The 27,644-nt window shown below is 29.3% G+C and overlaps 3 protein-coding genes across 10 annotated transcripts in view; all 3 read right to left on the bottom strand.

The window, feature by feature from the left end:
* LOC149881131 (uncharacterized) overlaps window positions 1-27,644 on the bottom strand; it is a 132,342-nt gene that overhangs the window by 50,856 nt on the left and 53,842 nt on the right. The gene's annotated exons all lie outside the window — the stretch shown is intronic.
* LOC145194380 (SEC14-like protein 2) lies at window positions 2,180-7,988 on the bottom strand. 2 transcript variants are annotated; one of them, XM_090068134.1, is made up of 9 exons: window positions 7,519-7,988; window positions 7,167-7,260; window positions 6,954-7,048; window positions 6,685-6,760; window positions 4,204-4,223; window positions 4,041-4,101; window positions 3,881-3,964; window positions 3,063-3,169; window positions 2,180-2,949 (listed from the first exon to the last, which is right to left on the bottom strand). In XM_090068134.1, exons 1-9 carry the CDS (start codon window positions 7,537-7,539, stop codon window positions 2,563-2,565), a joined length of 945 nt encoding a protein of 314 aa, XP_089924260.1. In that variant the 5' UTR covers window positions 7,540-7,988; the 3' UTR covers window positions 2,180-2,562. The 2 variants fall into 2 exon arrangements, with proteins under 2 accessions (XP_089924260.1, XP_089924261.1); XM_090068135.1 differs by lacking the exon at window positions 3,063-3,169 and having other exon boundaries at window positions 2,697-2,949.
* The window catches only part of LOC145194232 (glycosyltransferase 1 domain-containing protein 1-like), a 45,399-nt gene continuing 25,744 nt past the window's right edge, over window positions 7,990-27,644 (bottom strand). For 6 of the 7 annotated variants that reach the window (XM_090068128.1, XM_090068133.1, XM_090068129.1 and 3 more), the window contains 2 exons: window positions 24,413-24,511; window positions 7,990-8,284 (listed from right to left, as the gene is read on the bottom strand). In XM_090068128.1, coding sequence (XP_089924254.1) covers window positions 8,132-8,284; window positions 24,413-24,511 — 252 coding nt within the window. In that variant the 3' untranslated portion in view covers window positions 7,990-8,131. Of the gene's footprint in view, window positions 8,285-21,218; window positions 24,512-27,644 lie in introns of those variants that run through there. The other variant, XR_016445423.1, reaches the window with a different exon arrangement.

Below are 27,644 nucleotides of genomic sequence, written 5' to 3'. Positions count from 1 at the left end.
TGTTTCATCACTGTAACCTTTTTTAATTGATCTTAGCTTTCTTCTTCGTTTTTTGGCTGGGTCTGCTGACTTTTTGTTCATCTCTCTAACGCGTTTAACATCAATATTTTGCAGTCCTTTTAAAGTATACTTTCCAGGTACAATACCGATCTTTAAAAATATAGGGAGTAGTCCCTGGGAACCTTCATTAAAGCAAATAACAGCAGATGCTATAGCCACCTCTAATGAATCTTTTCCTGTAAGAACTCTTTTTGAACATTTGGTCCATATCATACCATTCAGAGATTCATTTGCATTTTGTGTTTTACCATGCAAACATTTTTCCAGGAGCTTTTCGTTTGCAAGATCCTGATATGAAAAGATTGGTTTAAGGATATTTGCAATTGCTTGAGGAATAGTTATGTTAGACTTATAAGTGTTTTTGCCTGTAGCTAGGTCTGAGTTATATTTGCACCAAGATTTGGCTCCTTTTGGACAAAGTTCATGACGTTTGTTTGAGTCATCATTTTCACAGCAATGAAAAATGATAGCACCAATTACTTTTTTCATTTTGTAAAGATTATCTGTATTTTGGCGTATTGCTAAGCCATAATAATTCTGTAGTCTATTAATTACTTTGTCGGTAAGGCGTCCTTTACCTGCCAAAGGTTTACCATCTGTTAACAGTTTACCACGATAGTTTATTCGCAAAGTTCTTAGCCGTGCACCACATCGTTTTTGCACATGCCCTACACATTCTGCTTTTCTAATTTCAAAGCCTGGATAAGGATTTGATGTAACAACACTTTGGTATGACTTGGTATCTCCATCACCAATGTAGATAGTGTATCGAAGTTTTCGATTATATACTGAACGACCAAAGATCTTTATTGCACTTTCTACTTCCATTGCACCAGAGCTGCTCACATGGTTGATTTTGCAGTTGTGTCCGAATTTCCACAAATTGTAGTCAGCTCGTTTCATTTCCCATAAACTGCAAGACCTACAGATTTTTGAAAGAACCTCAATGTCAACACACTTTCCATTAGTATGATTTTAGTACTTTTGGCAAATGGCATTTAGCTCGGAATTAAATTAACAGTGTAGATAACAACCTGGTTAAGATGCAGTAAAATTTGTGAGAAAAACTGTTCAATAGTTATGGAGAAAAAAGGTTTCAACTGTCGCTAAGGCCGTTGCTATGGAATTTTTTAAAATTTTAGAAGTTTGCCCCTTTTTAAAAAACAAAATTAGGGTAAGTTATAAAACTTTTATACTATTGTTGTACGTTATTTATTGTTTATAAAGGTTAAACCTTCCACAAGCCACCTTAATTAAAATGATCTTAAAATTTTTGAGATCTAAAAATCAAATACAAAAGCAGAGATGAAAAAAAGCATAATACAAAAAAAGTTTTTCCGTTTAAACAGAAACTCGAAAGTATTAATAGTGTAAAGTAAGATAATTGACAAAAAATCAAATATTTGTTTTAAAATTTCTGCTGACACAAATTTAGCTATTTTTGAACAAACCACCTCACAAGATTGATTGGTCTTGTGTTTTAGACCAAAAACAATTCAGGACTTTTTGGGTCATCCATCAACGTTAAAATATTCAAAAACTTTTAGCGTTTTTTTTGTTGAACAACTTTCAGAGAAATTTCGCTTTCGGTGAGATTCTTTTCTTTTTAAATTAAACCAGAAATTATGCATAACTTTAGGACAAAATCAAGTCACGAAGTTGTAAAACTATATGAGCAACTTATAAAATAAAGCCTTGAGTTTCAAACCAAACTTTTAAAAAGTTGACCATCGATCTTTTTCTTTCAATAGTTAATGACTTAATTTTTTTAAATTACTTATTTAAATTACTTTTTTAAATTCATCATTTTTGCTGAGGTCATGAAATTTGGATAAATGATCAACCTTAAGTAATCAAAATTAAACATTAAAAGTTTTTACTTTCAAATTTGCTGGAGTTTTTTCTTTACATTTGTAATAAAGCGCACGATATTTAAATGTAAATAATAAAGATCCACGTTTTTCATGTATCATAAGTCATTTTGAACAATTCATTTTATAATTAATTGGTACTTTTTATTTCGCCAAACATCTGCTGTTTATGGTCCAAAAACGTTGAGTTTATGAGGAAAATTCTCTATTCAAACCATATTAAACTAAAATATTAAACCAAATAACACAACTCACAACGTTCAAATATTTATTTTGAGTTTACAATTTGTTAAAAATATATAGACAATTCTGTTTCTATATTTTATGTTACTCTTAATTATAAAGTTATTTATAAAAAACACAAACTTAATAAAAAGGTTGCAAAAGTTAAATAATATATTACATCAAAAACAAATTTTTTCAATCAGCGAATTAAAAACGACATAGAAAAGTTAAAGAAAAAAAAAAAAAATTTAAACGATAAACTCTATCCCTACCACAAATCGAGATTTTTAGGAAGCTATGATGACTTTCTAAAGAGCTATGATTACTTTTTAAGAAGTCATGATTGTTTTTTAAGGAGCCATGAATATTTTTTAAGGAACCATGATTAATTTTTAAGGAGCCATGATTAATTTTTAAGACGATTTTCAATTTCAGTTGTAAAAATATTATAAAAAAGCTGTTTGTTATGAAACCAGCTATCGTTATCAAAAGCTATTTCATAATCTCCTGCTTCTTTGCACAAAGCAGCACCTTCTTCCATAATCAAGTGAGAATCTTTACGAGAATGAGTAACGAAGTTTTGTAAATCACCATCTAAACCAAAACAATCAATTCCGAACGAAATATCTCCATTTTCTGTCATAAATTGCCAATTAAGAACGGTTCCAGGAATCGTAATTACTTTTTTTAAAACTAATTTTGATCTCCTGGTAATTACAGTGGATTGAAAATCTTCAAACTCTTTATTTTCAATGTTAAAGTGAATGCTTGGTACTTTTCCGCCATAACAAATCTAAAGTTATAATAAAAAAGTTTTCATTTGGTGAACACATCGATTATAAATAACTTAAGATTCATTTGAAACAGAGAAACACAATAAGGTTTCAAAGAGAAAATTTTTCATACAAATTGTTCACATTTCGGAGAGCCATTTTTATCACGGCAAGTGCCGCCATAATATTCCGGTAGTTTATCAGGATGAATATGATTTTGAAGTTCGACTCGCCAATCATCTTGTGTAAAAAAATTATTACACAAAACATATTTACTACAACCCATCAGTAATAAAAAGATATAACAAAAAATGGTCTTTTCCCATGGCCGTATGTACTAACAGACCTCGTAAGCGCGTAAGTGAAGGCCTGGAACTGGAGGCCATTAAAAAGCAAAAACTAAAGAAAGGTTAAAGATAACATAAACTTTTGCTCGTAAAAAAACGTTTATTTTTAGTATGCATTAATAAAAACTGTTTATAAATAACAAAGTTGTTACAATTATAAAAAACATTCCTTAGCTATAAAACTTTGTCAATAAAAACAAAACATTCACTCGCTATAAGGTGCTAAAACTTTTAGCATGTTTTCACATATTAAACTAGGTTTGATACATGTGAAAACTAACAGAGAAAAGCTCCAAGCACCAATTTATAGATTTAGGAAGTCTGTTAGTCACACTCCAGCTTCAAGTAGGATTAATCCAGACTATTCTACATTTACATCGTAGTTTACCTTTATTTTCATAAGAATTTAATGTCGCATAAATACCTTTTTGACACATTAATATTTTCTTCAAAATTAAATTTAGAAACTGAGAGTAACTTTAAACGTTCAGTTTCAGTTTACAACTGAGATCACAATATTTTTGTGTTTTACCAAAAATTTTTCAGGTTTTTCAAATTTATTTTATTTTTTTAAACCAGCAAAAAGAGATTTGATATTGCTAACCTTTGAGAATCTTTAGTTGATTTCTGATATCGGTTGGTAAAAAGGGTTTTACAACAGCATACAGAATAGGAAAAACTGATGGAGCTATAAAAAGACAAATAATTTAAAAGTATTTATAAAAGGGAAATTCGTATTTTATTAACAGAAAAAAGAACCCTACCATTAATACATATGATCTTATTAGTGAAACCAGGAAACTCTTTTATAAGCATATTTGATATCTGTAAAAATGATATTGAATCATTAAGATAATAGATATTAAATTAATTATTAAGACTTGTCAGCAACGAGAAAAAAAACAAAAAACAAAAAACAAAAAATACCTTGTTGAAGAGAACGACGCCTAAAGAAAACAAAATAAATATATAAACTAGAGCAGAAATAGCCTTGAGTGATCGACCACATGTGCTGCATTTTAGAGGTCATATTTTATACAAGATAACTACTAGTTTATTGAAATAAAAGAAAATGACTATTTTTTTGAGTTTATATTTAAGTGAATTAGATATTTAAATATTATATTTAAGTGTGTATGTATAAATGTGTGTATGCATAAATTTGTGCATGCATAAATATTGGACAGCACACAATGGATGTGGAGTGATTAGAGTACCTTTAAGCAATTTGCACATGCAGAGCAACTTGTAACCTTGGGATTTAAATTCCTGCAATCCAATTTACATATCATCTGTCAAGCATCCACTCTCAGTAATGATATGGGGGGATTTGTGTGCTGCAGGGCAAAGTGGCCTATGCTTTTAGGAAAAGAGAGAGAATGAATGTAATCAAATACAGACAGGCGTTAGCATATCAGATCATCTATTGCCATTTATTGATATTCATAGTACACAAACCTTTATGCAATCTGCCATATTGAAAAATTCGGATATAGCGTAATCGCCATACCGAAAAATTTGGATATGGCATAGTTGCAGGATCATAGCATTGATATATTTATATAACCTCTAAATTCCCCTGATTTAAACCCGATTGATAATCTGTGAGATTTAGTGAAACACAGAGTTGCCCTTGCTAGAGCAACATGATGTGTTAAAAGATGCAATTTGTCATGTCTAGGTGCTAGAGATAACTGCAAAATTGTTTAAAAATTTATATAAAATTATGTGGAATTTAATGTCAAAAATGATCTCTGAAGTTATGAAGTTGAAGGGTCACCCATCAAAACATTAACAATTACGACCTTTATTGGCATTTATATCTATATAGATATTCAACATTAAAAGTAAACTTGCATATGGATTAATTAACTTTCATTCATTATTTACATAAAGTTTATCAAAACTGCTAAATTTATAATAAGGACTGTAATTATCATTTAGTTAAGAGTAGTATACCAATAGCTTGCCCTTATCAAACCAAGCTAGTTGACGTAAGTGTAAAGAAGAAACCTTGACTAAAAACGTCTTTAAATATCAAGAAATCTTTATTTCTAAAAAAATTAAAAATTGATCAAGCGTGATTGCAGCTATGATACTAGAGTTTTATTACCCTGAACTATAACAAGCATATTTTACTTTAGCTTCTTGTGGAGTTGGGTCCTGATTTTACAAAGAAGATTAACAAAGAAGATTTTTCAGCTTTCATTTAGTGACTGATAAAGATAACTTTATGCGAAAATATGGCGATACCATGAGTAGTGAACAACCGACACCGAAATTTTGGCCGAAACAAATATCGAAGCCGAAAGTTTTCGTTCACTAACTATAAAAATAGTAATAAAATAATGTAGTTACTTTTTACTCTTTAAGGATTGTGGTAATGTTATTTGAGATAACATTTGAGGTAAATTGTTAATTTCCTGACTGAATAATTGGAAATTATTCTACTTGGATTCTAGATTCCTTTTTTTAAAACGTCAATCTTTAGTATGCAGCCATCAGCTTTTTTTTAAAATGTCAATCTTTAGCATGCAGCCATCAGACTTTTACAAAATTTTTTTAAAGTGGAGAGCAAAAGTTTCTGTGGAAAAGCAGTAAGATGACAGTCACTAATTCATTTTTTAACAGACTTTGTCACTTGCCTTGTAGAAAATAGTGGCTTCTAAAATAACAACTTTTAGCAGCTTCAATTACTTTATTGACAGATAGTACAAATTGTTTTGACCCCAGAAATTAATTTAAATTGGATTCCTATTCGTGAACATCTCATTAACTGATTCTTTTCTTATGCATAAGCTATATGTCATTTTTCTTATGCATAAGCTCCATGTCAAATTTTTTCGGGTAAACTGAATCAATATAACTGCGGATTTATTTAATATATGCACTTTTCTAGTTGTTGCTAACAATAATGGACATCTTTACTATAGCAATAGACAAAAATCAATTTATAATTTTTTTGAAAATAGATAAGCTTTTTCACAGGGATTTTCATTCAATAACCAATATTTTCCTGAGTAAATTATGTAAATACTAGTTCAGATCCTTTGGAAATTTAAGATATAAAAAAAACACAAGATCAGAACATACAGCAGATCAATTTACTTAAGTTTTCTGTAATTCTATAATAATAAGCTTTAAGATTCCACCATTGCAAAATAAGCAGATGAAACAGATGTTTAAAAGCTGATGAATGGTAACTTCAACAACTCTCTTATGATATTCTTATTGTAATTATCAAAAAATTGAATGTTGATATTGGGGTGCCAAATTATATACACAATCTTTGTTTAAAACAGCAAGACCTTTGAATTTTATGTGGAAAACAGAATTTATGAAACAGATTAAAATATTTTAGGCATAGAATTACTCAAGAAACACTTTTAAACAGAAAGACTAAATTACCTGGTTTCCATAAGCTTTTTAAACTGAGTCCATCCAAATCAAATACTGCAGTTATTTGTGTGATGTCCATACACAGCTGCAAAAAAAAAAAATTTTCAATAAAATTATTACATAAGAATTTTAAAATAAATTTTAAGATTGTTGTTAGCCTTAAATAAAAAAGTATGTGAAAAATGAAATTGGAATGTCAAAAGAAATAGCGAAAGATAATAAATACTCATTGGAAATATTCTCAAAGAACATGTGCCTAAAATAATATTATATCATACTTCTTCACTGTATTGCTTTGCTAGTCTAAGACCTTCTTTTGCTAAATTCCTTCTGTAATCTATAACCTCATCTGTTTTAACAGCATGAAGAATCCCTAAATAATAATAATAATAATAATAATAAAAAAGAAATTTCACTTTCAAAAATAGGATCTTAAATGCAAATGAAGTTCTATGAAATTGATATGAATGCTACTTTTAAACAAAACTCACCAAAAAAGTCACATTGACCAATAGCATCATAATATACTGGCCGATTATCTCTATCAACACCAAAATAACCACCTGGATAGTATTTTTGAAGAACCTTTTAAATGCAAAAAAATTTAATAGTTTAAAAAATACTTATCAAAATGCTAAACAAATACAAAAGCTTTAAAGTTTGAACTTTTTTTTTTTTCCCTTAATGAGAATGAAAAAACCTAATTTAAGTTTTTATCAGATATTTAAACAATAACTGATCTCTGCAGCGAAACTCACTCAACAGTTGAAAATAATAAAAAAATATAAAAAATAAGAAGAATTATCAGTCAAGAAGGTATTGTAAAATTTTAACAGCTGTCACCTGTAAAGAAGATTTTTCCATGTTATCTCAATATAAATTACTACAATAAATAAGATTTTCTAAACATTAGTTCAAATAAAAAAAATTAAAACAAAATTATACATACTTTAGTTGCAGTTAAATGAAGAAAAACAGACTGCAAGATAAGAAAGAAAGAGAGAGAAAAAAAAAGAGATTACAAAAAAAAAAAAAACAATAACAAAAAAATTTAAAACTAAAAGGAAAAAAATATATATTGCAAAATAAAACTTCCACAGAAACCATTAAATATCATCAGATAAAAATGTCACAAATTTATTTGTTACTAAATGATATGAGTAGTGATCTCTGCAAAAAATGTGTAATATTCTCCTAAAACATACTTCTAAAAAAAAAACATGGTACTTTTTTGTATATTAAAGCAAGAAACTAGCATCTTCTTAAAAAAACCCTTTTACCTCAAAAAAAAAAAAAAAAAAAAAAAAAAAAAATTTACAAAAATCTCTGACAAGCATTTTGATTAATGGATAAAAACAAACACAAAAAAATTCAAAATATATAAACAGTTATCTAAATAAATAAAATTATTTTGATTGAAAAAATCATTGGAAATTAGTAAGAATTCACATCTTTATCATTTTATAACAGCATTTTGTAAAAATGTACGATAAGCCCACTCTTCATTTTCACAATTGTGATCATTTTCCACATGAAGTTTTCCATTAGTAACAAGCCTCCTTCTTAGGCTATTATCACAAAGGATTAGTTTGGCTTGATTGATGAATTCCTTAAAGAATAAAAAAAATCAGAAACATTTTTTAAAAAAATCCTTATTAAAACTAAGGTTGGTTAGCAAAACATTTAAAGGAGAAATAATTTAAAGGAAAAACTAATAATTTTATGAGAACTGGTGATTATTTTCAGACATTAAACAAAACTTTTTAAATATTAAAACCTTAATGTCAATAATTTATATCAGTAAACAAATTTTACATTAAATAAATAAAAATTGTAGTTTGACAAAAACTATTTTTTTTATCCTACGCACAGTATTTTTTTATCCTACACAGAGTATTTTTTTATCCTAAGCACAGTATTTTTTAATGAAAATCATACACCTAACATTTTCAAAGAAAAACTTAAACTCTCAAAAATTGGAGATATACTTTTATAAATTTTTTTCTTCCAATTTTAAATGTCACTAAAAATGTAACTTAATGCAAAATATGAGGATATATCAATTGCATTAAAAATTAACATACAAAATTATTAATAAAATTAGGGTTCATATTACTTTAATAAGAAACTGTAAGGCTGCATAAATATGCTTGCTCTAGCTTTACAAGTGCATATGTTAAAAATAGACAGCAACAAATATCTACATGAAAAGAAAGATTTTGTTGTTGGTCAAGATCATCAATTGTCTTAAATTTTACTTATCAGTAAAGGTTCGTCTTCAATATAAAAATTCTCTTTAAATGATTATTTGGGCTTCCATTGACCCATGTATATTAGTGACATATATTTTTTGTTTTATTCATGACTTTTGGCTTTACCTTGTTTACTGTAAGCAAACCTGGTATATCTTCTAGATTTAAACTTTTTTCATAACTTTCTTTCATAATCATCTGCAACTGCTCGAACATAAATTTCCAATAATTAGCTGATCCATATTTATGATTTGTTTTTGCAACTTCTGGAAATGAATGTGGAGTAATTGGTGTTAAAAAAACATTTGCTGATGAACGTGTGCATATTTTCTTTGGTGTACTTGGAACAAGAGGGGGCTAGAAGGCTCTTGCTCTTGATTTTGAGCCGTACAGTTAGCAGCCTGTTGAAATTTATCTTGCTGCATATTATTTACATTTAAACCTTCTTTAGATATGCCAACTCTCTTTGCAGCATCAATTATGGTATCCCTTGAAGTCCATTTATCCCACATTCCTCCTAAAATTGTCATGAAGCCTTCTCAGTTTATTGTTTGAAAAGTTATAAAAAGTTCATCTCTTTTTTTTTATCATATTCACAATGCATGTTCTGATTAGGACTTTGATCCAACAGTTGAGTAACCCCAGTTGTATCAGGAGGACTTATAAACAAGTTAATATTTTTTCATGGATTACTTTCCTGTCTTACAACATGTTTTGCATTATCAGATAGTTTACCAAAACTGTGACAGCCTCAATTCTTGGTGTTGTCTCTAATTTTTAAAACATCAATAAATAGTCTCTAATTTTTAAAACATCAATAATTAGATTAGTGACTTGCTTCCTTGATATTCCTTGATGACTCCTGTTTTTATTTTTAATGAATTCTACAATCGAATGTTCTTCTTCTGCTGTCAAAATTCTCAGGTGTTGCTTTTTTTTATTAGCAGTTTTTCCATCTAATCTCCAATCAACTGTTCCTCGATCTTTGTTAAAAGAAAACATACCAGTTTGCAAAGCAGCATAGCCTCTTTTGTTGCTCTCTATGCACCACAACACAGTTTGTTGAATCTGAAGTTCTTTCATATTTATTTTTTTCCTCTGGATTTTTGCCTCTGCCGTTGAATTTGGTTTTCCAACAACAAAAGGTTCTTTTCTCACTTTTATAATAAATTTTGGTTTCCCCATTTACAAAACTACTAATATTTTTATCTATAAAATAAATATGGTATAAAACAATTTACATAAATAAACATTAGCTATACTCCTACTAAATAAAAATATAATGCCTTATAGTTAGAGTGCCTTATATGTTAAACTAACTACAAACTTTAATTAATAGTAGTCCCCCTAATTACATTATATTAGAATTTACCATAGAAGTTGTAATTTGTAAGGGTTTTTTTTTGTAGTTTTTAAGGGTTTTTTGGGGTTATTTATGTCTTTTTTTTTAATAATAAGTTTACAATAATGTGTGTACCAATACTATGACTTGAAAACAAAATGTTTACAAAATTTGACTGAATCTGATCAACGGCTCTAAAATTATAAGCAAAAAAACCTGATTGTGGTATTTAAGGGGTAACAACCAAAAAAGGTGACTTTTCTTTAAATCACAAAACTTTACTAAAAACCATAGATTAAAAAATAAGGCCAGGGAAGACATTCATATTAAGTAGTTTTTAAGTATAGTAAGTTTCAGCACTTCAGAAGTTTCTAATATTCAGTTATAGGGTACCACTTTTTTTTTGTAGTTTTTAAGGTGTACCTACCTGTAGTTGTAATTAGAAAATTGATCAATGACAAAGCAGCAACCAACTTAAGAATTTATTAAAAAAGCAAGAAAATTCTTGTACTCATCATAAACAACTGTAAGGTAAACAATTGAAATCTTTTGTCATAAAAATGTAAATTTATTGTCTTTTTGTTATATTACTATGTTATCATATTTTTTTATGTAAACTTATTGTATTTTTGTTATATTACTATGTTATCATATTTTTTAATGTAAATTTGTCTGCATAAGTTAGAAAAAGAAGTTAATTCAATTATTTTTTTTAGAAAGTAATTTAGTTGCTAATTTTCAGGTTTAGAAAAATGGTTCCCCAAATCATGCAACTCAAGTGAAAAAAGAAAGTGAATCTTTGAACAATTTTCTTTGCTATTTTAAAAATTCAGATATTTTTAATGCTATACAAAAACTTGATTAAAAGCAAGTTTATAAAAAAAAAAAAACAAGTTATTTTATTAGTTACAGTTGTAAAAGATTTTTTTATTGATAAACATTTAATATTGTTTTTTTACATCTTAACTAATACTATTTTGTCTGTATCTATTCACCTCAACTTCTATAGAAACACTAGAAAGATCAGTGTCTTTGCATGGTTTGAAGAATACATTGCTTGCTATATTGTGTTGTTAATAGAGAAGAACAATGTCATAAGCAGCATAAACTTTTAAGAAGCTTTTATGTTAAATTTAAATAAGACAACTTCTCATAATCCCTTTGTCAAAGTGTTGACTGCATTTCCCATTATCATTTTGAATTTTGGTTGCTAGCCATCAGGAAGGTAAGCAAGAAGGAACATTAAAATTACTACTTACATACGCTGGTTAAGTATATTTAGTCAAAAAACAATTTCTTTTATTTTCAACTCTGTTTTTTTAAGGTCAAACTCTTTTACATATAAAAAATTAAAGTAGCTCAATAAAAAATCCTTTAATGAGGAAGTAGGTTCATCCATTTTTGCTTCATCATTAGGCAATCTAAAAACATTTCATTCATTGTAATTACTTTTTATAATCATTTTTAAGTCCTTGATATATTTAGGGAGGTCCTTATCTATATAGCAATAATAATAGAGTAAGAATCATCATGGAAACCAATTAGGTTGAGTTCTTTTTAGGATAAAAATGTTATATGTGAAAAATCTTTAGTGTTGAAAATTATTTAGAGGTTACATATAAGCATGGAGTATAATCATATTTATTGACTAACTTGTTTTCAAAAGCTGATGAAATTAAACAATAACTCTAGTCAGTGATAGTTTAAAATAAAATAAATTAAAATAAAATAAAAGTAGATTTAATTTAGCCAATCTCACATAGTGCATTCAACTTTTAAGCCAATCAAGAGAAACTATATGAAAACCTTATACAAACAGCTGTGCCTAGAATTTAGTGAAACTTTTACTACTGACTTGTATATGTGGAATTAATTGAATATCGTAACTGTTTGTAGGGTTGATAAATATTTTTGATGAAAACTGGTTCTTCTTTAGGTTTGCTTTTTTTTTTTAAAAAAAAAATTCTAAAAAGAAAGAACTTAAGGATTTAAGTTAATAAACTTATATTTTAATACCTTATTATATAGTAGTACCTTATTTTGTAATACAACCTTATTTTATTATCTATGTTAACTTTGTGTTTTAGATTAGTTACTTAAACTAAATATAATTCTTGCCTTTATCATTTCAAAATGTGTACACAATAAACAAATGATATACCAGCTCCTCAAGAAAGGTTGTGGCCAAAGATCTGGACCACAAGTTACTAAAGAAAATATTTTTAAAGAAGATCCAAAAAATCTGTTTGATGTTATTTGCACAAATGCCTTATCTGTAATTACAAATGAAGAAGACTAGAACTTTCTCTTCGCACAAAGAGAGCCTAGAAATAAGGAGTTCAATTGAAAAGATCCTTGCAGGTTATGAAACCCACTCTTAGCACAGAAAAATCTTGGAAGAACAGTGCAGGCTAAATACTGGAGAAGAGGTCAGCACTTCTTATGTATTTGTCCAAGTAGAATCATCAACTAGCAATAGTAGTAATGAAGAGCTATGTGAGGAGGATTCTGGTTCTTTAGGAGGAACAAAATGTTGAGAAACTTAACATTTACAGGCTGGAAGTGGGAAAAAGGGGAAGTGAGACTTGCTAGCATATATATTTCATGCTTCATGAAGCAGAGGGTTGAGTGAAGCAGAAAAGATTCTATTGAGAATATTATTATAAAAGGAAAGAGGAATTGAGAATAAAAATTTTAATTGATCAACTCCCTTTAACATTATCTGGTTTGGGTATAAAGCAACTGCTTACTATTCCCAATGGAACTTAATAGTTCCAAGAAAATGCTGATTTACTGCCTAGATGAAGACCAGTCAGCTAGAAGATTAGTGTAAAGTATTGAAGTCAATGATAGTACAAAGTGAGAAGTGACTTGTTTAGGAATATAATCAGTTCATGACTTGTGATGAAAGTCAGCTTAAGTTCCTGTTTTAAGTTTTATCTGAGCATAGATGTGTCTTCCCTAACTTTAAAAGGAATATACAAATAACTAGACTAAATTAATACACTGCTATTTATAATAATAAAAACAATAACTTAATAATAATTTACAATACTTTATTTTTTCCTGAAGAAAAAAACTTTAACACTAAAATATTCAAGAAAAAAGATTGAGTCCATTATATTAAGGAATAATGATGTAATAGAAAAAAAGGAGAACTTGGTTATTTATGAGCAACCTTTAAATGTAGATTAATCTCTAAAATATATCTATAGATGACTTATTTCTAAGGAACCTATCAAGTTCAGTTTATTTTATGATTTAAAAACTGGTCAAATTAGGATCACTCTCTCTCTCTATAAGCATCATATCATGGTTCTCGTTCACAAAATCTTCCAAAATATGACAGTGCTTCTGCAGTTTTTGGCCAGTTGATGAATCTTGGTCAAAGGCCTGACTGCCAGTATGTGAAAAACATCATATTGTTTTAAAAGTAGAAGATTTATACCAGGTATACTGGCATTTGATAAAGCATTGCTTGAGGAAAAATAAAAAGCAGAAAATTAGAAGATAGAGAACAGCAATAAATGGAAAGAAGATTGCAAGAGAAATAGTGTGTAGCATTAGTAGCAGCAACCACTTCAATAACTGCAGCAAATATTGAACTGCTATCACCTGTTTCTGCATCTAGAAATGAAGAATCAGAATATGATTTAGACAAAAATATGAACAATGCCAACAAATGCAAGCATGCAAGGACAATACTCTCTGACAAGGTATTGTCTTCACTGGATTGTAAGAACAAAAGCATTTGGAAAGTGTACTTAATGAATCAGGAACTGAAATTTTTACTGCCATCAAAAAGCACAATTCATCACAAGTGTTAGCTGAATCATATTAAGATTACAGAAAACACCAAACTTGTATAGAATCCAACAAAATCAGTTGTCCAAAAGTATGGTTAGTTGCCGCCAGATATATCAGGCCAGGAAAACCCTGGTTGACAGATTTGTTGTTTTACTATCTTTGTTTGGTAATTGAAAAACTAAGTTATTAAGTGTTCCTGTACTAGATTCTGGGACAGGCCATGCTTAAGCAGATGCAGTGTACAGGCAGCTTCAGTTATGGAAATATAAATCAAATATTATTGGAATGTGTTTTGACAATACTACATCAAACACCAGCAAGTTTATGGAAGCTTGTAAATCGCTAGAGGAATCAATTGGACAAAACTTAGTTAGGCTTGCTTGTAGACACTCTATGCTTGAGGTGCTCCTTTCTGATGCATTACATGTAAGTATGAATATCAAATGCAACATTCTGAAGACTGGGAGCAATTCATCTATCCAATTGCATGGCATAGGCCATTTATGCTCTCAAGATGGAGCTGATGCTTGGGGAGAATGAAACTGTTTTCAAGCTGACTGCTTATGAACAGCAAGAACTGCAAAAATTTAACTAATTTGTTGTGTTTGTATATATTTAGTTGTGGTGTACAAACATATGTGCTATAGATGCACCAGTAAATGATGTGGTTAAACAAGCAGACTTTACACATTTGAAAATCAAGCAATTAAAAAGGCTGGCCTGAAGAGGATGATAAGACATTCATTGTACCTTAGCACTGAACTTGCAACACTGGCTCTTTTTTAAACACAGCTAACAAATGATGAGAAAGTCCAGCTTGTAAAAAAATATTACTCCAGACAGTGGCACAATCAGCAAACTGAAGTGTGTAAAAGATGTTGCTGAGCATGGTGTGAAACTTATCAAAGACTTCAATTCAACTACTACTGATGAGACACAAGCAGTATCTTCTGTGAGTTGTAGAGGATCACCAATTAAATTGAAGCCATAAGTGCATTTTAAAGCAATATGTTGTTTTGTAGACTGTGGAATGTAGAGATTTTTTTCTTCATTTTTTAATATTTGATTCACTGCAAGTGCAACCTTAACTTCAAAATCAACTGGTAGATCTTCACCTACTTCCTGTGGATCTGTTCAAAAGTAAAGTAGCCAGAGATACAATTTTACGCTTTTTTTTTAGTCCAAACTAATCTTTTGCTCCTCAAAAAAAATCCAGAGAATTCAAATAATGTATAAAGTGTACAAGATCAGGGATTTATTGCTCTTGAACTCGGACTGATGCACTATGCATCGCTAAGCGGAAATAGGATTTTGTACTTATTTTTTAGTGATTTTTCATATTTAAACTTTTTAAGTTTTTCCTTTTTGCATTCAATTTTTAATTCTCTATAAAAAAAAAATCATTTTTAGTTTTTTTAAACTTTTGACATCTTAAGGGTTTTTTTAAGGTTTTAAAAAACTCGCTTTTTTGTTAAAATCCTTTCAAAATATATGATAAGTGTTGAATTTCTATATTATTTTTATGCGAAATTAAAATAATAATGTATTTAATTGAATGTAAAACAAGAAATAGAAAAAAAAGGTTTTTGAATAGCATTTTTTTGCTGATTTTTTGATTTCTTAAACATTGATTAATTTAAGCATGTGGTCACAGAGGTCGCCTCGTTTTTTTTAAATAAAATATAGCTACTGCAAATCGACTTTACTGCCATGCAAAAAAATTGAGGCGACCTCTGTGACCTCATGCTTTAAAATCATTTTTACTACTGTGAGTTTTATTAAAAACCGACTAAATTCTGTGAAGTAAATGAAAATTCCGAAGTTCAATAACATACGGTAAGTTTTTATTTGATTCAGTTTTACCTTGCGATGGTTTTTATAAATTATCAAAATGGCTTGATTCACTCATCGTCAACTTTTAACACATACATTTCCAGAGCAGGTGAAATATTCAGAAACTGAAGTAAAATATAGTCTCTTCAATATGATCAAACATTCAGTTTCTAGAGAGTTTGAGTATCTTTTGGAGTATGAAGATAATTCTATTAAAGTTTTAGCACAGGAGGAACGTGATAACATGTTATTTGCAAAGTGGGTGGTGATGGTCAGAGTGACCAATCTGAGTTTCAGAATGCAGTAAATATGAAGAAAGGTGTGGATGATTACACTGTGTATAGTAAAGTGTTTGTACTGTTGGAGATTAGAAGTGGAAAAAAGATACTATGGAAAAATTGTAATCCAAATAGTCCAGATGCAACCCGTCATCTTATGTTTTGTTTTTCCAAAGAGACTGCTAGTTTTATTCAAGAGAAGTTTGAACATTTACAAAATGAAATTTTGTCTTTAGAGAATATTAAAAGTAAACTTATACTTCATGACAATACTTTTGTTATAAATTCAAGTTTGTCAACTATTTATACCACAATGAATGATGGTAAAACACTTAATGCTGTGGTATCAAAAATGCTTTAAAAAATATTGCATCTCAGTGCTGTCATGTATGTCAAGCAAGTCCTAAGGAGTTTAATTTGGAAACCATTTGGAATAAAGATAAAAATGCAGACAAAATTATATTGAAACTTGGAATATATTGAAATCTTCAATTGTGGATATTCAGCATGGAGTTAGTTTTTTTTTAATACTGCTTGCAAACTTCCAGCAGTGAAACAAGGAAGAAAAATAGCAGCAAAAAATGGCCAAGAATTTATTGAAAACAAAAAAAAAACTCCAGCACTTATTGAAAATACAATTAAAAATAAGGGTATCTTTTGTCAGGAAGGGAAGTTGTACATCCAACACTGGCAATGTTGCACGAAAATTCTTTAATAATCCATCTGTGACTGGAAGAATACCACTATGATGAAACTATTTAGGGACCTGCTCATTGATATGAATAGTACAACAGCAAGACCGGATGTGAAAATTTTCAAGCAGAAATCTGAATGTCTGTTTGGTCTCATTTCTAATGATCAGTTTTTAAAAACCATTCCAATGTCACAGTCTTTGCATAGAATGGTAGTTCATGGTGTTTCTTTTATTAAATATTTTAAGTATCCAATAGGTTCTTTGTCTGAGAGTGCCATTGAAGCCAGGAACAAAGCCAACAAAACTGCATGAGTACGTCATGCACATTTAACTTCTTTTGCTGAAAATACTAGGGATACAGCTAATTATTTATTTATGACATCTGATATGTACCTATACTGTAAGAAAAACAAAATGCAAGAGGTATTAAGGCTATACTGCAAGAAGATTAAGCTGATAACTGTTCTTAAGGTAAATATTGGAGAAAGCTATGTATATCTTAAATTTAAATATTTAATGTTATCGTTTAATTTTATTAATGATACATTTTAGGTGCTGGTGGTAGCCAATCTGATATTTTTGAGATCTTTTCACATAATCAACACAGCATGTTTTTTTATGCTTGAAAAAAAAAACAAAAAACTAATTGTTAGAAAATTTGAAGCATAAGAATCCCAAACTTTTATGTTTGAGGAAAAGTTGCATCAATTGGCCTCAAATTGACTCAATTTTGCCATGTTTTTGTTTTCCTCAAAGATGTGTCTAAAGTCCTATTTCTACTTAGTGATGCATAGTGCAATTCTTGAAGGCTTGTTGTAGATATTAAATTTGCTCCACATAAAGATTGCTGAGACATGTTTAGAATGAAAATTTTAATTATATTTCAATTATATACATTTATTACAGTGAATACAGTTTTTTCTTGAATGTAAAATTGTTAAAATTAGAATTTGATAGATAATTTCTATAATAAATAGTATATATCTTAAACTATACTATTTTTTACAATAACAAAACTTTTTAAAATTTTAGTGTTTGTTGTTAAATAATTTTAGGAAGTCAAAGAGTAATGGTTCATATTAAGAAAAGAAATCAAGGAAGCATCATTAAACCATGCAGCTGTAATTGATAAGCAACTTTTAAAAAAAGGCTATTCTCATAGCCACATATTGTTAAAAACCTATTTTAGCATCAGAACATTGATTCTGCATTTGAGGGGAATGGAACTTCTGGAGTATTTATTTCACTTTTATTTATAATAAAATATTTCTGCTATTTCCTTTTTTATTTAACATGAAAATATAAGTTGGAGACTAAAAATGCCTGTAACCCCTAAAAAAGATAAATTGATATATCAGATTTAGAGTTTAAAATATCAAAAACTATCGGTTTTATATCTTTTTAATCAAAAATCGAATTAGTCCGGATAAACCAACTAAAAAACCGGAATGAAACCGGTTTTAAAAAAGACCGGACTTTTTTTTATAAATATATGTATAAACAAACAATATCTCATAATTGATGCTTTGTTAAAAAAATTACTTCAAAATGTTAAATAGTTCTCTAGTTATAAGGCTATTTCCTTTTTTTCTATCAGCGCGACGCATAGTGTGATGTTCCTCAATCCTCAAAATGATGTTCCAAAATTAGCAGCTAATTCAGTAACTTTTTCTGCAAGTAAAAGACCAGCATCATCTTTGCATAAATATTCCTCAGTCATCTCAATCAGAACAAGAGCATTGCATAGCTTTTTTTTCTTTTCCAATTCTTTATCAGACATATTTTACCTAAACGTGCTTGCTATTATTCAACCACACATCTTTCAAGCCAATTTCCATATTGTGGATGTAATTTTGAATGTTTGTATTTTTGACACTGAACAGAAAAATTATGATGAAGAGCTTCCAAAGATTATTCACTGAAAGGACAAAGGGATTTTTTTTTCATTCTGATAAAATCCTCAATGTGAAAAAAAAACGATGTGCACTTTTGGGGTCACACTTAAAAATCCTAGACTTAAAAAAGATGTATGAAATTCTTCAATTTTTATTCATATTCCTTGTCAAGGACATTTCCAAAACAGGCTCTAACAACAGCACTGAATTTTTTGAATGCATCAATGATGGCCAAAACTGGTGAATCTCAAACAGCTGATCTATCACATCAATATTTTTCAGGAGTTTTTGGCAATCATTGCCAGCAAATTGTCTGCTATAATATGGTTGGATTAAGATGTTGAGTCTTTTTGGCCACTCATCTGCTTCTGGCAATGCTTCTTTTAGTGCTTTGAACAAGTGATTTACTATCCCAAGAAGCAGATGAAGTTCCATTGGGGTAATAAGTTTGAATTTGCTTGGATCAGCTTTTACAAGTAGTTCATAGACAAAATTATTGAAAAACTTTGCCCCCTAATATCACCACCTTTTGAAAGAAAGTCTGTGTAACAATTTTGAAGATTAGACAGGATCCTGAGCACACCTCTTTCAGCTAAGTTCTTTGCTTCACGGATTTGAGCTAGAGTGACATTGCAAACTGCATAAAATATTAGCAACTTTCAAGTCAAAAGAGACCACAAAGTCTACATTTCTAAGTTGAACAAGCACAATAAAGTTTTTGATGTTGCTGTAATTCTCATGTAGATCTTCTGCAACTGCAATTAGAAATTGCTTTTTAACTCTTCTGTATTTTAGAGCTCGAGAGGTGACAATTTTTTTTTGAAGGTGAACTGTTTGAATCATCTTCATCATTTATTCTTCGAAGACTTACTGTAAGCTTTAGGAAACCTTGACCTCCATCAATCCCAACCTTTATGAGATGACCTGCTTGAAGTTGGCTCTTGAAGTGAAATTTCTGCTAGAAAGTCAGAGAGATTTTTGCAGTGAACAACTGTGTACTTTTTGTGTGGCATTTTTTTTGCCTAATAATGCTATTGTAGCTTTTGTAAAAAAATTTGCAAGTTACAACCCTGCTTCATGAAAATTTGCTTGATAGTTTTGCTCAAAAAGAGGCAATTCAGAAACCAAATTTAGTGTTGTTGCAAGTTTTTTGACTCCAATATTAGACATGCCTGTAGTTTGCTGAACTTGCACCAGGTCTTGGGCACTTAACTTATACTTTTCTGCAGCTATTGATTTTGAACATGATACTCCTAAAGAAAAACTTTAAAAAACATTGTTATGAAATGTAATCTTAGAACAGACAAAATAGGACCATTAAAAACAGAAAAGGTAAAAAATTTAAGAGGTAATAGACGACCTCGCTCAGTCACTGATAGCCTGATTGTCCCACCTGGTGATGATTCTTGGCCTTTGATAGTTGTAGAGGCTATCTGTTCAAAAACTTTTTTGTTTTCTCTTGAAATTTCTCTAAGGTTTAAATTCAAAGAAGTATAGTTGTATTTATGAGGTAAGCCTTTCCTTAGTGGTGACAAACAATCTGAACATCTTTTCAGAGTATTTGTGGGATCTAAAGGTGTAGAATTACCCAAGGATGTTTTTCAGTCAGTTTCAGCTTACCAACTTGGCAAATCAGGCAGTTACAGTTGGAACCTCTTATCACAGTCATGATATTGGTAGTTTGCAAATTGTAAAGAGTAGGCAGCTTGACAGATACTCCTCTTTCAACGCATCTAAGTTGATTTTTACACATTCCACACATTCCAGTTGGAACTCTAGAGTCCAAAAAGTCAATGTCTGTTGCAAGAATGTTTTTGAATCTCTCAAAAGCTACACCAGAAATTGGTGAATTACACTTTTTCATACATACAACACACACTGTTTTTCTACAATCTTCATGAGATTTGGCACTATTGGGCATTTTGAAAGAGTCCAAGTAAAGTTAAAATTGCAAAAAGTATTTGTTTGTGTCTTCATTTGATAAAGTACTTATTTTATTGTCAGCAACTAATAAAATTATTTCATGATTAAATGACATAAATATGTAACACTGTAACATTAAGTACTAAGCAATAAAATAGACCTAGTTATTCAAAAAATATGGGCTTAAAAAAACATTTAAAACACTTGACTTTTAAAAGAAAGCGAATTAGCAGGTTACGATACCCCTAGGGTTATCCACTTTAAAATGTTTTAACAATAACAGCAATCTAGTTTCATTTTGTTTATTTTATATGGTTATTTTTTATCAAACTTATTTTCTCTAGTGATTATCTATCAAATTCATAAATAAGTATCATCTTTTCTTCCTTATGCCTTTAGTAAAGGAGCCAATAACATGAGAAAATCCAAAGTTATTATTTTTTTATTTGGACATAGGCAGGTGATTTCAATTTTTTTATTTTTTGAAACATGGATGTATGGGCTACCAATTCCAATTGGTTTTATATTTTGAGCATAACTTTTATGTTTTGAGGCTCTCCAGGCAGAAGTGAAGTGTAACCATCTGATTTAAATGCTCTTCAAAGCAGAACACTATTTGCAATTTGGTTAAAAATTAGGCCATCAACTGCAACCAATTTGTTTATCATCTCACCAAGAGTTTCTTATCCTTTCTTAAACAAAGCATTAAAAAAATACTAGTTTTAACTTATATGACTAAATAACAAAGTTTTGATTTCATTCCTGTTACCATTTTGCATTCAGTTTGCTGGTCATTCAAGAAAATCCTCTTCTCTTTAATTTTTATCATGCAGAGAGCATTGAGATATGTGCCATCAAAGAGTGACCATGTAGGAATAATTTATATACATTCAATATTGTAGGAATAATTTAGTAAGTGTCTTTGCAGCGTCTAAAACTATAAATCCATTACCAACAAAATCAGCTAATATCTTAAAAAATTTTATCAAACCACCACAAAAAATTTTAAGATTTCTGGTGAGACTTAATTGATTATTACTGTCAGGAAAATATCAGTTTTAATCAACTAAATCTTTTTAGTTAGGCATCTTATATTTTGACAATATTTTTTGATATTTTCTCTGCAACTTGACACCTATAGGAGATTAGTTTACATAATATCTTGTTATTATGCCTATTTACAAACCTTTTTGAAACCATTCAGGCAAAGAGACTAAATCTCCTTTCATATATATAGCTTAACATGCAAGTTCTCATCAACCATAATACTCTCAACATTAGGAGTAATTTTAGCTATCCCCTTTATCAAAAATTATATGAAGATAAAAATACTGATTACCTAATTTTCTAAATTAAAACCTACTAAGCAAAATTTATTTTTAAGATTTGTAATTTTAAAGATTATATTATGTACAGTGGAGAAAATAGAATTAGCCTCACCATGTACTGATCCAATATTTTGTAAATCTGTAAACAAGTTTGTGCGGTACATCTTTTGTATCCACACACATACAATTATTGTTACAAACAACAACTTTTTAGATTGTAATATAGCATAATTAAATTGTGGTAGATTTGATAAAACCATAAAGTGTATAATACTTGATATTTGCAGTAACAAATAGAATTAGCCTCATCAATAATTATTTTCAGTTTACTTGTATATTTTAATCTGGTGATACACATTTGTGACTTTGTTTTTTATTATTATTTGTAAGTTAAACAAAGACTGTGAAATCAATGCTCATAAAGTTTTTAACATTTGGTTTTTGATACCTTAATTTGAAGTGGGACATGGTAAGCACTTAACGAATGAAAAATTAGCATTTATCAAAGCATACAAAGATACAGGCTTATCTAATCGGGAAATTGCAAAGAAAATTAAAAGATCTCCAAAAGTGGTTAATAATTACTTCAAGATTGGCGTTAATTATGGAGCTTATAAGGGTAGTGGTGGCAAACGTAAAGTTGATAATTGTACTAAACAAGTTATTGTACATCATACCGCTGCTCAGCACATGACTGCTTCTCAAATTTGTGCTGATTTACAATTACCTGTATCTGTTTAACGTGTAAGACAAATCTTACATGAAGATCCAAACACAGTTTGGAAAAAGCGTAAACAAAAACCAAAACTTACTGCTTGTCATAAAAAAGTTAGATTACAATTTGCGAAAGAACACATGTCTTGGCAAGAAGAGTGGCATCAAGCTCTCTTTAGTAATGAAAAAAAGTTCAATCTAGATGGTCCTGATGGCTATCAATATTACTGGCACGATCGTTGAAAAGAGAAAGAAACTTGGATGAGTTGTAACTTTGGGGGTGAAAATGTTATGGTTTGGGGGGCTTTTTCCTTTGCTGGAAAACTTCCTCTGGCATGGATTTCAACAAAAATGAATTCACAGGACTACATTGACTTATTAGAAATAAGTTTACTTGAACATGGTGAGGAATTGATGGGTGAAAATTTCACTTTCCAACAAGATAATTCTACTATCCATAATTCAAAGCTTACAAAAGCTTGGTTTAGAGAAAAAAATATTCACGTAATGAAATGGCCCGCACCTAGTCCAGATCTTAACCCAATTGAAAATCTATGGGGAATACTTTCTAGAAAGGTTTATGAAAATGGTAAGCAATTTAAATGCACCTTGGAGCTGAAAGCTCGTATCAGAGAAGCTTGGAATGAAATATCTATAGAAACTATCCAAAATCTTGTAACTAGTATGTCAAATCGCATATTTGAAGTCATTAAAAATTCAGGAAGCAATACTAAATACTAAATGAGCGTAAAAATAAAATATTTTCTTAATTTTTTGTATATAACGTTAATTAGGCTAATTCAATTTTCTCCACAAATTGAATACTTTTAATTTTTTTTCCATTTGTAATTAATTAAACATACCAATTTACAAACTTTTTAGTTGTAGTAGAAGATAATAAGAAATAAAGTAGATTCCATAATTGTTTCACTGCGATTTTTTGTTAAATTAGAACAAAAAATAAAGGTGAGGCTAATTCTATTTTCTCTGCTGTATCTTGAAATTACTTGCTCCATCATTGCAAAGAATGTTTATATGAACTGTGGGAGACTTAAACTTAAAAATGATTGGTTAATTGATTTACTGATGTTTTTATTGAGATGTTTTGATTTGTAAAAATTGTTGGTATAAGGTTTTTGTAAAAGTTTAACCCTTTTCAAAAAGTAAACTTCAAAATGGTCATTACACATCGCTAAGTTTTCTGTGACAATCCATTCAGCTAAGTTGATAAACCTAATCTAACAATTTTAAGGTTCTAAATGACTGCTAAAGTCAGTACATGGTTGCTGTAACCATTTCAGCTTACAACACTCTTTCAGCATAGTGAAATAAATAAAAAAATTATAATTTAGTTAGAACATTTTGTTAAAAATGTTCATTTGTAGCCAATTTCTAAATCTTATCTAGTCTTATTTTATCTTGCCTTCCACGCTACAAATCTGACCATGACATATGACCATGTAAGAATGTGTTTTAGGTCCTAATTTGTTTAATTTAGTCAGTTTAAAAAAATCAGTTTGTAAAATAAATAGTAAGCATAACAAAGCAATAAAACTCCTTTTAAAAAAAATTGAGAAACCTTTAAGCTAAATTTAGGTTTGTACTGATAGTTATGTTTTATACTTCTCTCATTAACTTAAGTCAAAACATAAAATTAAAGCACAAAATTACCTGAGATGTGCTGAAAAGAAGTCCATTTTGTCCATGAGTCACCAAAGATGTGTTTCCATCATTTCTGCGAGCAATCACTGGAACTCCTAATTTCATTGCCTAAAAAAAGAACCAAAAGTTATGCAAAAAAAAAAAAAAAAAAAAAAAAAAAAAAAAAAATTCAAAACATTGATAAAAAAAATTATAGGCTTGACTAAAGTACAATAAAAAAAATCAAAATATAGTATCAAAAAGTGTTTTTTTTTTATTTTTTTAATTTTTTTATTAGATATTAATTATTTGTATAAATTTATTTTCTTACTATTTCATTTTTAAGCTTCATAAACATAAAAATATATTTTTTAAATTTAAGTGGTATTTATAAATTATTGATTCCTCTAATAAAATAGTTGAATTTAATTAATATGCATAAATTTGTATTTTCTTTTATTACTTATTTACTTTAAAACAATATTCACAAAGTTTTGTGAAATCCAACATATATTTATGTAAAGAGACAGATTTTCAGCCCATCAATTTTCAAGGATCATTGATATACCAAAATCATGTATTTATCACATAGTAGTAGGTACAAATTGCAAATGCAAAAAAATAACAGTTTGGTGTCAATTTTAAAGTCCTAACTTAAATTATTTTGAGAACCTTTTATTGTGGTTAGACAAACAAATAAAGAACAGTCCACAGAAGGTGGAGGAGCTACCAAACGCTTAACATGAGTATAGCAAAATGTACTTTTTCGTTTTTAATTTATGTAAATAAATTTTAAAATAATTAAAAAAAAAAAAATTTGAAATATTTTTGAAATAAAAGAATTAAATTATCAAATTTTTTCAAGAACAAATAAATAAAAAAACAAATAAATAGCAGATACGCAGCAGCTTGTTGAGCATAATACAGGGTGGCCACACTTTTTTTGGAATTAATTAGGATAATTTAGGATAATATAGGAGATTTTTAAAGGTTTTTAAGGAGATTTATCGGGAAGATTGAAAAAAAAAAAGGATAAAAATCTTAGGAGATTTTAGGAGGATTTCAAAAATAAAGTGGCACTAAAAAATTTTCATTTTATTTAAAAACTGTAAGAATGCCTAGCTAAGATAATTAAGATAAAATTAGGGTCCAAACACTATTACTTAAAATAATCTAACATCTCTACACATACAAAAATATTAACTTGAAACAAATCGATTTCATACTTGCATTAGAAATTTATTAAACTTAACATTGCACTAAATAGATGACTTAATGACTAAGTAATAAACAATAAATAATCAAAAATCATTAAAATACACAGCCAACTTCAAAAACTAAACTTTGTATTTTATATTATCCAATCATAAAAAGAAATAATCAAATCAGAAAAACAAAACAATTGAAAAAGTTAAACATCCAAATCTAAATCTCAGCCTTCTTGTCAATAAATACTTTTTTTGCTGCTGTAATTTTTTCTAGAAAGTCCTGCTTTTCAGAGGCAACTCTCTTTAGCGCATTAGATTTTAGAATTGTTGACTTAATTTGTATCAATGACTTCTGCTTTTCTGCTTGCAATGCATACTCATCTGCATCATATCTGAACTGAAGTATGGTACCTTCAAGGGTGTGAATTTGTTCATTATAACTAGCAATCTCTTTATTAAAATTTTTCAGTTTAGTAACATGGTCAGTTTTTAAGGTCTTCAGGGACTTCTCTTTCTGACTGCTAAAGTATAGTTTTCGTGCATCCTTGACATTTCCCATAAGTTTAGTTGTCATAGCCAATTGGGATGATTTTATATTTTTACTGCACATGTGGTCATGTACAATTCTCTGTGCAACAAGAGTATCAGCATTATATTATCCAAAATTTGGTCATTTATACTGAATCCATGCTCTACTTGTGCTTGGCCATGGGACAATATTATATTGAACTAAAAAAGAATCCAATCTATCACTTTCTTTTTTGAACCCAAGAAATTTCTCCTTGTTCACTTTCACAACAGTAGTTAAAAATTGTGAATACTGCAATTTGGCTGAATCAGCAGCTGAAGGTGATACATTTTTATAAGCAACTAATTTCAGCAACAACTTGTCAATATAAAGTTCACACATTTCATGAGATTCCACCATGTACAAAGGTAATAAACATAATAAGTGGCAAAACATGAGTTTAGTGCACTTTTTCCAACCATGTTTTCACATTGTAACTAAAAACTGTTGAACTTCTGCTTTAAAATTATAGATTTGTGCATCAGTAACTTTTTTTCTAGATTTCAGTTGATGCAACTCATAATTTATTCCAAACCCAAGATCAATATTTGCAACCAACACATGACTTTTGACATCACTGATATCAACTTTTAATAATTTAAAAGTTGTAGATGCTTCAGACAAAACTTCTTTTTTGATAAATTTTGATAAAATTAGTCTCAGTAAATTCTGAAGTGTTTCCACAAGAAAAGGTGTCAGGATTGTCGGTTTGAAAAACTAACAAGAAAGAATTTAACAATTCTGCAGTTTCCTTAAAAAATTGTAACTTTATTGGGACTAACACATCTTTATAGCATGAAGTAAGGTATTCATAACTAGTATTTTGCCCAGGCTTACATTGACCAGGTTGCTTACTTTTCGGTAAATTTTTCCAAAAGTCAATAATCACAATAATCTTGGGCCATATTTCCATAGCTCTCTTTGTTACTTTCTCATTTTCAATCCAACGATGGCTACAGAACTGTAAAGCATAGTCTGAAGACTGAGCTTGAGTAAGATTTTTGAAATCAGCACAACAGGAAGGGCTCTCATGGAATAACTTTTACAATGAAGACAGTAATTTGTTCAATTTCCATCCTGAAGCATTTGCACCATTCTTGAATGAACAGTGAATTGTGTGAAGGCTGCATGATCAAATTGATACTAACTGACTGAGTTCACATTCACTTCTCTTAGCATTCAAATTAGAGAGGAAAGACATGTTAACATTTGGACCATCCATGGAAACATGGAGCATTTGATCTTCTTCTAAACCACTCATACATTTACGGAAATTTATCATAATATCAACAGCAGCAGCTTTTCCCAAGAATTCAGAGTTGAAATATCTTGTTTTTACCATCTCTAATGAGGAGTCCCAATATTTAACATGCAAATCCATCTGACTCTTCTTGACAACTTGGTTGTAAGATTCATCAAATTGGCAAATAAACTGATCAAGCTCTGATAATGTCTCACACAAAAATTCCTTAAAATATGGGGTAAT

Source organism: Hydra viridissima, unplaced genomic scaffold (assembly GCF_058129835.1).
Source record: "Hydra viridissima isolate aposymbiotic clone 2 unplaced genomic scaffold, HvirCarnegie_v1 scaffold_12, whole genome shotgun sequence".
NCBI classification, from domain to species: domain Eukaryota; kingdom Metazoa; phylum Cnidaria; class Hydrozoa; order Anthoathecata; family Hydridae; genus Hydra; species Hydra viridissima.
The sequence above is the reverse complement of the archived record's forward strand: the minus strand, read 5'-3'. Positions and strand labels throughout refer to the sequence as shown.